The 16,436-nt window shown below is 38.9% G+C and overlaps 1 protein-coding gene across 3 annotated transcripts in view; it reads right to left on the bottom strand.

Annotated features, from left to right (window-relative positions):
* DCAF5 (DDB1 and CUL4 associated factor 5) overlaps positions 1-16,436 on the bottom strand; it is a 69,805-nt gene that overhangs the window by 35,392 nt on the left and 17,977 nt on the right. For all 3 annotated transcript variants that reach the window (XM_040557491.1, XM_040557493.1, XM_040557492.1), the window contains exon 5: positions 13,191-13,320. In XM_040557491.1, the coding sequence (XP_040413425.1) occupies positions 13,191-13,320 (130 nt within the window). The remainder of the gene's footprint in view (positions 1-13,190; positions 13,321-16,436) is intronic.

The raw sequence follows: 16,436 nt of genomic DNA, 5'->3' as shown, positions 1-16,436 counted from the left end.
TTTTCAGATTGCATCATGATGCTGCTCTGTATCTTTAGTCATTGCTACTTTTGGATTTTTTTTCAGACAGGATTATGTGGGGCACTGCAGACAGACATGCTTGGATATGTTGCCCATGTTACAACTGTCACTTCTGCCTGCTCCTTACTTCATGCTCCAGCAAACAAGTTTCAGAATCACCACCTTGCAGTTCCTACAGCTTTACTGATGTGGCAGACCAAGACCAATACTCCCATCTCAAACACCCAGACCACAACAGCTAGGGAGAAATCCGAGGGAGATCCCAAAAGGACATGCCCGAGCAAGATAGGCAGCACCCGCTTTCTGCCACGGGCATTAGCTCCGTTCACCCAGACCCAGACTACGCCAGGAATCTGCTTCCTGCTTCCAAACTTGGCTTGCCCAGGCAGCCGGGGAATGCTGGGGCTGCCTACCAGCTCTGGAAGCAACAGAGCCATACGAACTCCTGAGTTCAAAAAAAAAAAGTCATCTTGTATGATTAAGAGAAATATTTAGTCCACAGATGGAACATTACATCCAAACACACATGCTGGCGCTGGAGGGAGGCTGAGGAGGGAGTAAATGGACAGTTATGTGCAATATGGTCATTTCCGTAGTTGGATATGCTGCATTCAGGCAGTGCTCAAGTGTTAGCTAAATACCAGCTCAGGCAAACAATGGAAGGCTTTCAATCCAAGAGCAGCACCACTAAAGTAAATAGATCCGCTTCTGCTGGCAGCTAGCGGGGTGAGGGAAGGAGTCGTCTCACTGCAGTCAGAATTTGCATCACTCAATCACTTCCTCTGCAGGAAGAGACCATACCTGAAACAAATGTTTCCCTCCTCTTCCCCACTACCTGAAGAAAAAAAGGTTGTTTCATCCTTTCTGGAAAAGCCAGCTGCCTGACTGGTAACATAGGCTTAACCCTGACCACTCATGAGTTTGCTTGACAGCAGACAGTGACCATTAGAACTGAGTGATCAGTGTCCTGGCAGAAATAAAATAAAAGAGGCATGTATGACAGCATTAAATTGAACCATTTGAATAGTTTCTTTTGATAAGCTGTAAATCTGACAGTGAACTGCAGTACAGATACTGTCCTTGGGAAATGAGAGTCATTTAAGTGGGATAAGGAAGGAAGGAAGTGAGAAAGTAGTGGTATCATAAACAGCAGTGTGTGAAACTAACATAATGAAAGAATGACCTTAAAAGGGAAAAATGAATTGACTGCTTGTAACTAATATGTACGATTGCATACAGCCGTGTCTGTCAGCAGTTCTGTAACCACTAAATTGAGGAACTTCTAACTGTGCAAAAAGAACTGGCATGAAACTTGGCAAATAGAAATCTTGGCCTGGAAAACCACAGAAAGGGTGTTTTTTTTTTGTTTGTTTTGTTTTGTTTTTTTAAGAAAGTAATTCTGTGCGTGTAAAAACACACAGTTTTTATTCAATCTGGAGCAAACACTTAAGAAGAGCCAAATTTACCAATGACAGAAAAGCAAGCAAGGTATCAATTAACATGCATGCTTTTTTTTTTTTCCTGTTTTAAAGGAAATTAAAATTCTTACAGAAATCTCAAGCTATCTTCTTTAAAAAGCAGCACAGTCATGTAAAAAAGTGCCTGGAATTTCTAAGTATTGAGAAGTATTAACAAATCTAAATTAAGTCCATCAGTGTCTTAAGAAAAAGAATACACAAGCCATAGCCAACATTATATTATTTCATAGTAATATGCTCCTCTTTCTAAATTGTCATCACTATTTGATTATCTCACTACCTGTACAAAAAATCTTCTGTAGATGAACAACATCCCTCAGAACATGAGATGGAAAATGACGGGTATTTGTTTGTACTTTAAAGAACAACCATATAAAATGAAGACTGTGTATTATTAGTAAAACTAAGTACCTTTGCTTTCCTTTGCAGAGGACAAACAAGTAAAATCACCTGCATACAACAAGACTGGAAAAGTAGGGAGTTCAGGGTGAAAATTCTGTATGTTCAAAGAATATGTCATTCTTCCTCACCTTTACTGTCAGGCTCATGCAAGTTAGAAGAAAGATCAATCCCCAGCATTAATAAACTTTTGTGCTTGACAAACTCTATGGTGAACAGAAGCTTGATCTTTCCCTCCAAGCCAGGAAGGCTGTATTTTATATACATATATATATATATATATATTAATTACTATATACTGTATTATTATATATTATAATATATTATATATTATATATAATACATATTTTATTTATATATATATATATATATATAATATTTTTTAATGAGAGATTCTTATCTGATAATTGACTTCAGAATCTGGAGCCTTAAGATCATCCGACATCACCAGATTTAAGTACCCAGGGCAATCAGACCTTGTAACAGCAAGGGCTTGCATGGTTTAGCCCTTATGATCTAACTGAGATGCTGAATGCTAATATTGCTTCACCAGTGATCGCAGGCAGTTCTCCAGAAAGCACTGTTATGTTTTCCTTTACTCTACCTTTGTTCACAGGAAAAACAAAAAACAAACAAAAAACCACCCACCTATAAAACGTCATTATTTTTCACTAGAATGACAGAGCAGAAGCCCAAAGTGCACCGAACTCTTTCCCGCATCTGTATCACTTACATCCTTTTAGGGCTTAAGGCTATTATAGCAATTAAGCGTTAGGAAATGACAACAACGAAAAAACAACCCTATTTATTTGAATGTTTCACATCCTCCTTCAGCTCTACTCAACGTTTTAGTCTTATTACAGACCTGTTCCCAAACATTCTCACCAGCCCAGCCTTGCCCTCACTACAGTTCTGAGTCAGCAGGCACAAGTGCCCTGTTCTCACTCCGCTTGAATTATCTAGGTGTTACTATCAAGTAAATAATAAATGAGATCTACTAGATAGTGAAATGGTTTTGCAAGAAGAGGGAAAAAAAAACAAACATTTAACCAGATTTTTAAAAGTAAAATAAAAGTAGAGAATGTAAAGTAAAGAGTAACTGCCCAACAACCACAAGCAAACTAGCTAAATGACTTCTTCATTTTTCTCCTTTTCTAATCTCTAAATTCTAAAGTCAGTCTATTACTCACCGTGTTCAGAAATAGCACCTTGAAGGATGGAGTATAGACTGTGGGAGAGAACACTGCTCAGCTGAAGCCAGTAAAACAAGAAGGAGTAGGTTCCATCAGATAACCAGACAGAGAAGATGCAAGTACAGCCAGACGTGGCATGGGAAGATGACCTCTAGGCCAAACGAAGGAACAATAGTTGTTTCCAAAACAAAGCACACACCAAAGTCAGTATAACACAAAGTACACAGCTGCCAGAGAAAGTTACCTCAGAAAGATAATCTGAGTCCAAAAGAGGGTAGTTCCTCATGAAGAGTAACTCCGTATTTACACCTTAGGGCCTACACAAGACCAGTCCCTGATCAATAATGCAGTCCTATGAAGGATTTTTTCCTGTGCGTTTTCCTGTACTGTGATTCTTGTATTGCCTTAACAGAGCTGAATAACATCAGCTACAGATTTGCTCCCTCATCCAATAAAAACACGTTTATAGACACATACTTTTCTGTAGCAAAGCTGCTCCAAGTGCAGTCCTGCACCTGGGCTGGGGCAATCCCAAGCACGAATACAGGCTGGGCAGAGAACAGCTTGAGAGCAGCCCTGACGAGAAGGACCTGGGGTGTTAGTTGATGAGAAGCTCAACATGAGCCAGCAACATGCACTTGCAGCCCAGAGAGCCACACGTATCCTGGGCTGCAACAAAAGCAGCGTGGCCAGCAGGTTAAGGGAGGCGGTTTTGCCCCCCTGTTCCACCTGGACCACTGCATTCAGCTCTGGGGCCTTCCTTTCTTTTGAGAGGAAGAGGGGCAAGATCTAAGGTGCTCCCTGCAGAAGCACCATCTAGTCTTGAACCAAAGCTTTTGCCTTCCAATACGTACAAGATGAATACAAAATGGCACATAAACCTACCTAAATGCAACTCTAACAACAACTCTGGTCTCATCAAGTTGTTCCACCAGTTTCCTACGGATTTATGTTTCAACAACTACTTCCCATGTCTTACAACAGAGTTGAACCAAGACGTGTGTACATTTAAAACAGGCACCAAGTGAGGGGGGCCTTCATACAGTACTGTCCTTGTTAACTCTTAAGTAAGTTTATGTCATATAAAGGTGGGAAAGAGTACCAGGCAGTATCCAGCAGACTTGCACACTTATTGGAAGTATTTCTAGACTAGGTATTAGTTGGCACTCACACCTGCAAAGATTACTTACTTCAGAATAAAAATATTTAGCATTATATTCACTGACTTACATCTCTTGCAACTTTAGAGTAGCACCTCTGTCCTTAAAAGATAAAGAAGCACCAACCACAAAGAAAGAGTCCATATGCAGCAAAGTGCTCTGCCCAGCAGAAATTTAACTTGTAGAAAGCCTTAATGGTTGTAACCACCACTCTTTGCCCAAAGTCAGAAAGGTTCATTTGAAAGCACTCCCTCTTTTCTTCAGTGGTTCTCATCTCAAAGATGTCATTTGATTTTGGCTAAAACCTGTGGCAAACAGTTTGGAGATTTATTTATGGTTGCAATGAGGAAAACAAATCCAATACACATTCCACAAAAATACCACCCCTCACCATAACCATTCGACAGTTGCTTCAACATAACCCCAAAGATTTCCATGAAAGAATAATTCTCCATAAACTTCAGCAATAAATTTACTTTCTATAACAAAAAGAAATGTTTAAGTAATAATGGAAACAAATAGGGAAAAAAAAAAATCTAAGCTTATGTTCTGTGCCATGTGGGGCAAATACACCAAATCAGAACTGGGTCAGGAGAGCCTCAAATTCTAGGTTGAGACAAAAATCATTTGAGGTGTCTCAGTACCACAAAACAGATGAGGATGCTACAAGTATGGGGGGTTGGGGTGAGTTGTATTTCCTGAGCAGTGAGAGAGGATAAATAGTTACTTGAACTATTTTAAGTGGTATGGTTGACCTATACTGGTGAGTGCCTAAGCTGCATTTAAAATTTATGTTGCAACCTAGCTAAATGAGTTAGTTTAAGCAGCATAAAAATAGTCAAAATTCACAACAAATAGTTCTACTAGAAGGGAAAGAAATGACCTGATGATACACACATTTTTCCTTCACTCATTAATGCAGTGCTCTGCTCAGAGCAGGACTAGCAGAGGTCTCAAAACAGAAACACACAGCACATTTTTGTTGCACTGAAATAATTAAAACTGGTAGTTGAGATTCAGTGATGCAGAGAAATTTCTTCTCCATCTGCAAGGGCTTTGATAATCCTAAACCATGTGCATTACAAGTGATTAGTAGTACCACAGGCTTTCTTCCTTTACATGCAGGGTCAAAATGCAAAACAGTCATAGAAAAACCTTAAATCTTCACATATTCCTGCCATCCCACTCCTGCAGACCTCATGTTATCATCATATCAAAAACCTGTAGGGATGAAATAATTACAACCAAAATTATACATTTTCTTTGAAAGAAAATTTCCAGTCCACCAATTCTAGCCTCTGAACAGTCCCAGCCTCACTAAATTTGTCGTCAAAAGCAAACTCTGCGGCTACCCACTGGACTAATGACCTGTGCAACACAACCACAAACAGTGCTGGATCCCACACTTGTAATTCCAGGAGCTCGGTATAATTCAGTCAACATACCAGACATCCTGGTAACACAGAGATAAAACTAGATGACAGCTACTTGTCAGAGAAATCAGAGAGAAATTGGAGAGAAATCAGGAGGGTAACCTGGAAAGGATAACATGCAGCACGTATATGAATATTCCTCAAAAAATAACTGCTACGTTTGCTCTCCTGGCATCTTCTTTAAGGATCAAATAACAGGGCCAGGTATGAGCCTGGAAACTAAAACTGATAACTGTTGGAGACCTGTATCTATGGACTCAGTTATGATGCTAGCTTTAGGACCTTTAAAATCTTCCCTACCACCATACAGGTTCTCCAAAGCCCTCTCTGTTCCACAGGCTATAAATATCACCTGTGGCACAGGCAGAGCTGAAAATACTCATCTCCCTTTCCTCCCTTCTCCTCGTTCTCTCATCTACCAGCATCAGAATAAACCACGCCTCTATTCAGAGGTAATACCTTGCCCTCTCCTGCAAAGATGGTCTGCCTGACGTGCATTTAACTCACTCTGCCTATAGTTCTGACAGCTGCCGCTTCTATTTCACACCTGACAAAGGATTTGTGAACTTGAAAGACCATCAAGTTTTTTCTGTTACATGTCAGTATGTCAGTCCAACATCAATCACCTGCAGGACTTCTACATCCTTAGATTTTGATGGATAGAGATATTCCACACTCCTCCATACAAAGAAGTTGTTTATGTTTTAACTTAATAAAGCTATTAGCACAGAGATAACATCTGAATATAATCAGAAATTATATATCCATAAAGAATAGACTCGTTTCCATCATCTCTACTATTCACTGGGCCCTTCCTTAAAAAAAAAAAAAAAAAAAAAGAAGGCAAAAAAAAGGAGATGGGCATGGACTGTAAAAAGGGAAGAAGGAAGAACACAAGAGTACTTAAAAATATCTGGAGATACACAGTCGTTGGTTGAAATACATAAGTACACTGACTTGCTGAGTTGCCCCCAGCAATTCTGTAACAATACAGATCCACAATACATTTTTGCTGCGAACAGTTTATGATGCACAGAACTGCCTTTTTTGCCTATCTAAAACAGGCACAGCTTCTAGGCTCCATCTAGCGTTGCAAGTGCCTTACAACAGCCTCCTCACTAATCAAGAACATACTTAAGCTTCTCAACACGCTATTTTTAAAGAAGAAACAATACAGCTGGCTGTGGTTTAACATCCATCTGAACAAAAGACAATATTAATACACTATAAAAAAAAGGAAAAATAGTATTTCCAGAATCACCAGTCAACTCGTAATCATACTGGATTTCTATTAGTTCTGTTTGAATGGTGCCTCATATGCTATCATTGATGAACCAGCCCATTGCATTTAGATCTTATTAGTAGGCTTGTGAAAGGGGGTGGCAGGAATCTCAATTGCTGCACTGAGAAAATCTGAGACAGAAGAAGAGATACCAAGCTGTGAATGAACTCTGAAATAAAGCAAAATGCATCTGTCTCTGTATCCTGACTCAGGCAGCAGGATTAATCAGATTATGATTATTTGAAGTGAGCTGAACTTCTCACAATTCAGAGCTGTGCAACTGTCCCTAAATTTTCCTGTGCACACCAAGAAAAGCTCTCTTTTTAGCCACCTTCTTCACTGTAGCTGTTGAATGTGAAGCACTCCCAGCTTCCCATCAGAAAATTAACCGCTTTCTTAGAATATGAATAAACTCTACCCTTAATCAGGACATTTTTTTTCCCCTAGCCCTAAGAATACTTTATTTATAGTTTGTAGGAGGTGTTTAGAGCTACCTAAAAAAGCAGATAAAACTAACTCTCCTGGCTGGAGGCATATAACAGCTGGCAAGAAGCCATACTCCTGTAAATCAAGTAGAAAAGAACTGTGTATTTTGGAGAAAAATCCTCAGATTTTTGAGGATGGCTAAGTAGATACAGCTCATTTGTTTCTAACAAATGGTGAAATCTGTATCCAAATTCACTAATCTCCTCGGTTATCATTGCTCCATTCAATATTTTGAATCACCACAGAACACTATTAACTTGATGATTCTGACATACTGACACCTTCCCTAATAAGGGTATAAAAAGAAATTGAAAATAAGACCCTTAGAGACAGTACTTATAGTGATCCGTTCAGCACTAAGTTGTGGCTACCCTTGCATTTATGTTCAGTTAGAAGGGTGACGGAGGAATACAAATGAGAAGACGGGAAGAGGGTTTTTAGCGTTTGGATTTTTGAGGTGACATTCCTTGGAGCAATGCTGCTAAGTAGCTATATTGCAATCCTATGCATATGGCATCAAGGGGCTATTTGTGGATGTTAATTTACTTTTGGTTACAGTAAGTGGAGAAGAGAAACTCTGGTCTCTTCCCACTTCCAGGTGCATGATCCTACCGTTGCGAAACTGTTGCAGAAAGTCATTAAAATGTGATTATACAGTCACTAGTTACACAAATGGAGTGATCAGTATGGATGCCTAGATTTGTAAGCTACAAGAATTTTGAGCTCCAAGGTCTTTAAAAGCACTTTTACTCCTCTAGATTGAATAGAAAACCTTTTAAAGCATCTTTTATTCTCTCTGCCTTTAAGACACTAAATCTGAATTTTCAGAAGCACCAATTAGACACAGTTTGAGCTGATTAAATGTTTTGACCAAATTGAGCTTCCAGAAATGGTGACCTTTGGAGACAATTAAATTCAATGCCCCTGAAAATTTAGAACTATTAGTTTAAAACTGCAGTCAGTTAGCCATATTTTATCAGCTATCATACAAGTTACGAAGCTAATGGCAAATCATTATTTTTCTGACAATGCATCATATCTAACTGATCAATATTAAACTGTACCTCACTTGAAGAGCCTTTGCAGATTAAAACCAGAAATTTTACGTTAAGCCTGATTCCCTTCCTGAAGGCCAGCTGAATCCTGTGGGATCAACAAACCTCCCCTGGTTTGAAGAATATGTGAAGAGTATTCCTGTGCCATTGCTGTTGGCTGTAATACATGTTAAGTGAAGGTGTTGCTAGCTACAGTACTACTCTTGGCCCCAAACAGCTGGTGTTCAGACTTCCAGGCTTTTGATTTGCTTTCTGGATTTTGCAGGGGAGCAGCAGCAGGATTCCCCAGAACAATCTCTAGTTATGAGGAAAACCAAGTAGTGCCTGCATCAATTTAACCCTGCTTCCATCTGATACTTGACAGGTGGAACAGTAGTTTTGGGAAATGCGAGCTGTATCATCAGTTTAAATGAAGTGCTTCACTAGCAGCAAATTAACTACTTATACCCATTTCACCTTACTTGTAGCAGAGTGGTGCAGACCTATGTAAGCCACTGGAAGTTACTATGTTGGCAATCCACAGCAAATTTCTTCCTCCCCTTCTTTTTAGCCACTTAGCCTCTGACCATAACCCCACTACTACACGCTAGGACAAAACATCCAAAGTTTACCTGACCTAGGCCATTTTTGCCAGCACCTCAGGCAGAACGATAGGACTGAAACGTTCCCACAAAGGTCACAATATTGTGAAGGATTACTCTGGTACTGAAAAAACATGGAGTTTCCCTTAACAGCTTGGGGCATAAAATAGATTCCCTCACAAATGAGCTTCATGCACAGAATAGAAATAAAAAGATTGTCATGGGAAGGGATAGATATACCTAGCAATTTTACACTATCGTTATACTCAACAATCCCAGCAAGTTAATACTTCTACGCTGTAACCCAGCAAAGCCTCTATTCCCTTTATCCTTCTCACACCTCACAGTGTTACATTTTCTTGGATCCGGATAACAGCATCAAAGAAAGAAACCCGCAGAGAAGCAAGAATTTCCACCATTAGCAGAGTCTTGACAATGAGAAAAGCAGCTGATGGGGTTACCCTTCTTGCTGTGCTGCTGTTCTGGCGTGCAATTATAGAGGCAGCTTCCTGTTTATCCCAAGATTATGGAGAACCTCAAGGCTCTTTAACCCCTTCTCCCTATAAAATTTCTTAACAGCCAAAAGGGTTTTGGAACACATCTTACCTGAAACTATCCTTTGTATCTTTTTAGTATTAATACAAATAGGGAAAAAAAGACAGAAATTCACTCACATACCAACTTCAGTTCTACGTGAAGTCTATCTAATACTGTACTTACAGCGCTATGTGGATTATTTCACTCTTAAGAGATTTTTTTAATACAAATATATTTAAATTCAATGTATTTTCTCTGGAAGACACTATAACAAACTAAAACCCACTGACAAAAACCTGAAGTTTGTTTTCCATTTTTAATAGCATTTGGAACAAGGATTATATCTTAACTGATCTACACATTAACAGAATTGTTTCCTTATAAGACAAAGTGAATTGGCGTCAAATATGTTGAAAATAAAGTTGTATATTTCCAGATTATTAAACTAGATCTCTAGAGACAAGTGGAAGCTTTGAAAAATGCTTTGGAACTCTTAAAAAAAAAGAAAAAAACCCACGCTAAAAATCTGGTTTAATTTGGTTAAATCTGACTGACTCTGGCTTTGGCAGCCCACCAGCACAACACAGACATCTCACTCTGAAGATTCCTCTTTCCTGAGAGTTTCTTGGTAACAACTGAAGTGTGCTTCCAGAGTGCTTTAGGCCATTTTCTTTCCCACCACCAAGAATACCCTCTTTACCATGTTTTGGGCATATCTCTGGTCACGCCAAGGAAGAAAATTGATTGCTATCCTGGAAAATGACAGCTGAAAGCAGACTGTTTTCACCTGCATTCATTTAATCTTACAGCTTCCTCAGTCCAAGTCTGAGGTTCTAAATATCATCTACACTAAGAGAGGCAGGGTTGTCCCTTACTATTCTCTTTCCTGTTTCTGAGCCCTCTAGGAGGAACAGGCTGCAGGCAGAAAACACGTACCTGTTATACACCATGCAGCACACCTACTTCGTAGGTGCAAATGCTATAAGACTTCAGTGCTTAAGGATTAGCTGCATGTTATACACAGTGTACATCCACCGGTACAGTAAGGATGTTGTAAGCATTCCCTTAAACATGGAAAAAGTGGCGTGACCTACCCACCCAGGAACTTCAGCACTATTATTGCAAGGTATGATGTTTCACCACCACTATTTAGCTTTTTAATTGGAAAGATTTACTTTGATCAGATTAGGACCAGAAGAGGGTAGCTCTTGTCCATCAGATAAGTGTACAAGCTTCCACCCATTTAATTCATTCAAGGCCTTCAGTCAAGTTATAAGGCACCCTTTCCCTTCCCCTTTCATCATTTAAAGAAAAGACTTTAGAATTCAGATTTACCAAAGTTTATCAAGTCATTCACACACTGGTTCTAAACCTGAAGAAATACATAATACTTGCTAAGAAGCATTACCAATGAATTTATGCTATAGCTATTTTGTATTCAGCATTAGAAAGAACAATGCCACAATACGAGTAAAATCCGTGTCCTTAAATGTGTGAGCACAGACTGCTATCCCATACACACACAATTGCCCCCAACAAGCATTTTGCCTTGGAGTTAAAACTGAGGAAGAAGGCATGATAGCATCTAGACAGGAGATCTTCAGGGTTTCTATGACCTGACAGCTGCTACCACACCCAAACAATAACTTATCAATCCTTTTTAATATTTAAGCTGAGAAACTTTTGGATAATCAAAGTCTTAACGAGAATAGCAAAAGTATCAGAAAGCAGCTATTCCAATTTGTGGGAGAAGAATTCCTTTCTCTAGTGATCTGCTCCTGCATTTATCAGAGGCAATGCTTGCATCCTTTGTAATAGGTACTTCCTCTCTCAATTCCCTTTAACCTTTCCAGTTACATGTATCATTCCATTTCACTTTGCTGCCCAAACTAAAGACTTAATCTAAACTTTGCATCTGTGTATAATTTCCATTAAGTATAAACTATAGCACTATTCCAACATAATTCTATCTATGTTTGTACTCAGAACAAATGTGTGAAGAAAAGTGTTTTGGCATAACTCCCCTTCAAAACAAGAGCAACCTTAACCTGTGGAAGTTCTTAAATCACAAAATTGAGGTACAAACAAACAAAAAAACCCAAAGTATCCTGCAGAAACAGTACAAAGCTAGATACCTTGGAAAGAGGACACCAACTTTATCCATATTAGTTTATAAGGAAAAAAAATGGCATGAATATAAGTTAAAATGATAGAAACTTTACGGAAACACAGAAGAAACTTTTTTTTTTTTTTGTAAAGAAAGAAATAAACCTAACAACTTGAATTTCTCTCCCTCTCTCCAGGGAGTGATGAACAGTTTGCCGTCAGAAAGGTACTTACTAAGACCTACAAAAAGGGTTTGACAGGGAAAAGAGGAAAATGCCTAGGCTGTCTTCTAACTCCCTTCCAGTTTATTTTAATCAAACCTAAATGCAATAGCAGAATGTACAACAGCTGCCAACAAGGGCTCTGGCAAAATTTACAAATATGAGAGAGTTCTAGAGCCACAAGCATCAGCAAGCAAATACTGATTCAAGTTTAAAAGCAAAAGTCAATTCAAACCAAAAATGTTTACAATTTAAGAATAATAAGCCCCCTTGAAATCATGATTTGGTTGCTATTATAGGGGATGTTTAAACATTTTGGAATTTTTTTTCAGCCAGTTATAATTAACTCCAAATGATATGTTTTTTCTGTCTGTACAATAGAAAACCAAGAATTATTTTCAGTGATATGTATCTTCTAGATATTCCAAGAAATTTGTTGATAAAGGGAGTGTATGTTATGGAAGATTTTAAATAACTGAGGCTACTGTATCATAAACAACTACCATCTCTTTCCTCCTCTTTTCACTTTTTTTGAAGTGTTCAACTTTTTTCTGATAGCTATGAGGAAAAAAGGAAATTATTTTCAAAATCTGAAAGATAAAAAAAAGAAAAAAGAAAAACCTCCAACAGAAGCTTAACCTCTCATTCATTTAAAATTCTGGTATCTGGCATTGCATAAGCCCATTTTAGAACCCAGTCCGGTTAGTAGCACTTCGTACTGCAAACTTCTCTCCGAAGTTGTCAATTTGTTTAAAAACCTATGCAATCATGTGGGCACATCATTTAGCCTTCTAGGAAGTCATAAAATGCTGAGTAAAAAGCAGACTTGACCAGCCACTGAAACCAAAGCTGGGTAGAAAAAAAACAAATTGTAAAACAGATAGTGCCCCCACCATGGTTTCTTCCAGTTTTAGTAGGAGAATGCTACATGTAACGATGAGATCTTGACAGCATCAAGACATCCGTGTTAATCCTGCAGTGGTGAGGCCAAGCAGACTTTCAAAATGCCACTTACCTTAACACTGGAAAATCTAGCCCCACTTTGAATCAAATTAGATAGTATGTGTAAAGAAGGGTAATTATGCAAAATAATTTAATTCAGCACTACTAACATTGCTGTTAACTTTATTCCGCATCTTCTCTTACCATTGCATGCTCTGACTTAAAAAGAGTGGCATGCCATCACTTCTCAAGAGAAAGAAATCACACAGCCTAAGACCAGGAGAGACAGATCTTACCTCTGAGGTTTACGAATATCCCAGAGTCCCACACCTTCCTTAGAGTTGGCAGTAGCCAGCAATCTGGGTTCTACCGGATTAAACATCACACTGTGAAAGGCTGATGGGTAGTGTGCCAAGCAGAAGGGCTCTGTTGAAAAAGTTGTGATTTCAGACATAAGAACAAACAAAGCATACAACTGTTTGATGCAATGAGTTTGGCAGCTTAATATGGAAACAGCATAACAAGATTTGAAGATATGGAGACATGTTCAAACCACTTCTAGAGCTGACACATCCAAAGCAATATAAAAACCTGAAGTTTTAGAACCCACCCACACGTACTTTAACTTTGTCTAAATATGGAAAAGGACACAAACTGGATTTCAAGACACCATTTTGCTTATGGAAGGTTATCAGAGTATAAAACTAAGCACTTGCAAAGGTTAAATATTTGAGTTTTCTTATGGTTCATGACCAAATGGTCATCTAATAAGGGCCACATGGAGGACTTCTGAAGGCTTCCTAGCAAAGACCACGTCTGAAGCCTCCACAGCCACTGATGATCATCCAAACTGTAAATGTAGCAGCAATTGCTTACACTGGAGAATATTATTACATAGAGTGAGAGAAGCTTGTATGGAAATCAGCTCTAAAAGCAATCTACCATCCCTGAGGAAAAAGAGGCCCCTTAAAAGTGTTATTCAGCAATTGTATAAGTATGCAAGGAAGGGGGCTTCTCTTACATAGAAACATTAGCAGTTACCTTTTGCTATTCATACACACAGTTAAAAAAAACCAACATGCTCATTCAGGCTCTCTTCCTCTCATCTTGATTAGGATGAGACAAGCAAGACTGTGCTTGGCCTGCTACCCTGCCCTGTTCATGCCGTCACAATGTTGCCTCCATGAAGAATGGGAAAGACCCTTGACTTTGTCATCCTTCTCTGTATCTTTCTGCTAGCTTTATGGCTTTAGGCATAGCCTAAGTCTCTATTGTGTGTATGTTTCGTGGCACACTACCATTCTTTCATGCAACTAGGGAACAAGATTATGCCAGACTTTGCCATTCACTGATGCAACCACCGTGTTGCTCACGTGTCTGGGAGACTGCTGCTGCCCTCGTTTGGGACACTGTGTGCAGGCACCTTTAGCCTCGCAAGCACCTCCAAACATACTTCACTTTCTTTCCTCATATCCCTCATTAAGAGATATAAAACATGTTTCGACAGACAACACTCTCAAATTCCCAACACCTGAAACTACTGCCTATCAAACTACTGAGCCAGAATTAATACGTACCTGTCCTGCCCCCATCTGTTTCCTCCCCTTGCTCTATTACAAGCTTAAGGTAGGGACATTTCTTTTCAGTATTCATTTAGCAGACATCCAAACAATGGTCTCAGACCACAGCTGAAGCTCCCTGGTGCTATTAATTATCATAGGAGGTAGAGGTGAAGGGAAGAACAGGATCAAACTTTTGTTCTGCCAGCCTGCTCAAAGACTTCAAGAGATTGCTGTTGGTTTTATAGCAGTTCCGAATAAGGTTTAATATTAAAACTGACCTTCTACATTCACATCATCAAATTGAATCCCTGCTGACATGTTACTAAAATGGCAGCTCCCACTGGAAAGCAATGGCATGCATTAGCTGAGTAGAGACTGAAACAACATGTGATTGCCAAATAAATGAGTTGGTTTGGTTATTTTAAACTAAACTTTAAATTTGTGCATGCTTGCTTAGTAAAGTCATTGTCACTAATTACTGGTGTCTTCCTTCACACCTGTATTATAAACAGCCTGGAATCATAGTGTTCTTCTAAGATTTTGAAAGTTGCCTTTCAGTCTGTCAAATTAAAGACTGATTACAGCAGCCAAACTAATGAGGCACTAAGTCACTAATGAAAAATAGGGGGGTTACTTTGGTTATTATTCTTTATGCTCATTTCACAATTGTAGCTCTTAAACACCAGGGGATGAAAATGTTTCTCAAAGGAAAGTTCAACAGAATCTCTTCCATAAATTAAACGCAGGTTTATAAAAGCTACTGCTTACGTCACTCAGCAGAGGAACACAGGGATGGACGTAATGCACTATTTTGAACTAGGAGCTTATTTGCAAGATTCTACCGCATTAGCCAGCGTAACTAACTACACTCACACTGGCATGCACAGTGTGCATTCCCATGACAACACCACTGCAGACAAGGAGATTACGCCAGTGACAGGCATTTTCTTGTAGTAAATACTGGCAGGGCTCACCTCTAAATGCTGACTTGGGGCTCCCATCCTAAATAAGCGTACAAAAGCTCTTTGGTTTAAAATTCAGAGAACCTACGACACTACTCCAAAGAACCCCACACGTACCACAGCTAAACCTTCTTCATTCCATTTTCACTGGTGCAGACTTCTCATTCAAAGACTTAGTAACAGTAAGGCAGTAGCAAGGTTTAATTGCATCTTTTTATACAATTTTAGAAGCTTTGATAAGATTGGACATCAGCTTATGATACTGAACAGGTTCATACAGATGCATTTAAGCAGTGTCCATTTCCACCAACTGTTGACATCCAGTCAGCAAAAGGTAGCTCTCCTAACAGAGATCTTTATGGTGTAGAGTTCAGGAGAAGGCCATAAGTGAACATTTTGCCATTTCTAATTTGGAAGTCATATTTATTCAGTGTCTGGTCTAATCACTTGGGTATTACGAAAACAGAAAAACAGGGATGAAATGAGACTTGGATTTACTAAAGATAGAATCGTCACATCAGATTCATTTGATCTCTTTCCATGATAAAAGTAGTGGAAGTTATTATTCAGGGGAAACGTGGCAGAACTAATCAGGACTAATTTCACATGTGGCATAGCATAAAGTTTAGCTACAGGCAGCTGGGATTAGCAAAGGGAGTTGGAAGTTGCATGGTAGGCAAGAAACTGGCTGAAGGGAAGACAATAGTTCCCTGTACTAGTAATGGACTTCTGAGCAAGAGTAATGTCACAAATGAGTTTCTCAAGGACTGATCCAGAGAAGAGACATTATGGACATTTTTATTAAAGTCAGTTTCACACCTATACTGAATGTGTTTGCTGTTTTTTGGAATGTTTTAGTATTTTAATAAAATTACCAGGTGGGACAGAGATAAAGGATACCACAACTGCACAAGAGAATCAAAATTCACAGTAAGACTTAAGACTACTGAAAATTGAATGTAGTGCTATTATATTTAATTTTTATTTATACAAAGGCAATATGCCTGATGTAGCAAGG

The sequence above is a fragment of the Cygnus olor genome, chromosome 5 (genome assembly GCF_009769625.2).
Source record: "Cygnus olor isolate bCygOlo1 chromosome 5, bCygOlo1.pri.v2, whole genome shotgun sequence".
Taxonomy (NCBI): Eukaryota; Metazoa; Chordata; class Aves; order Anseriformes; family Anatidae; genus Cygnus; species Cygnus olor.
The sequence above is the reverse complement of the archived record's forward strand: the minus strand, read 5'-3'. Positions and strand labels throughout refer to the sequence as shown.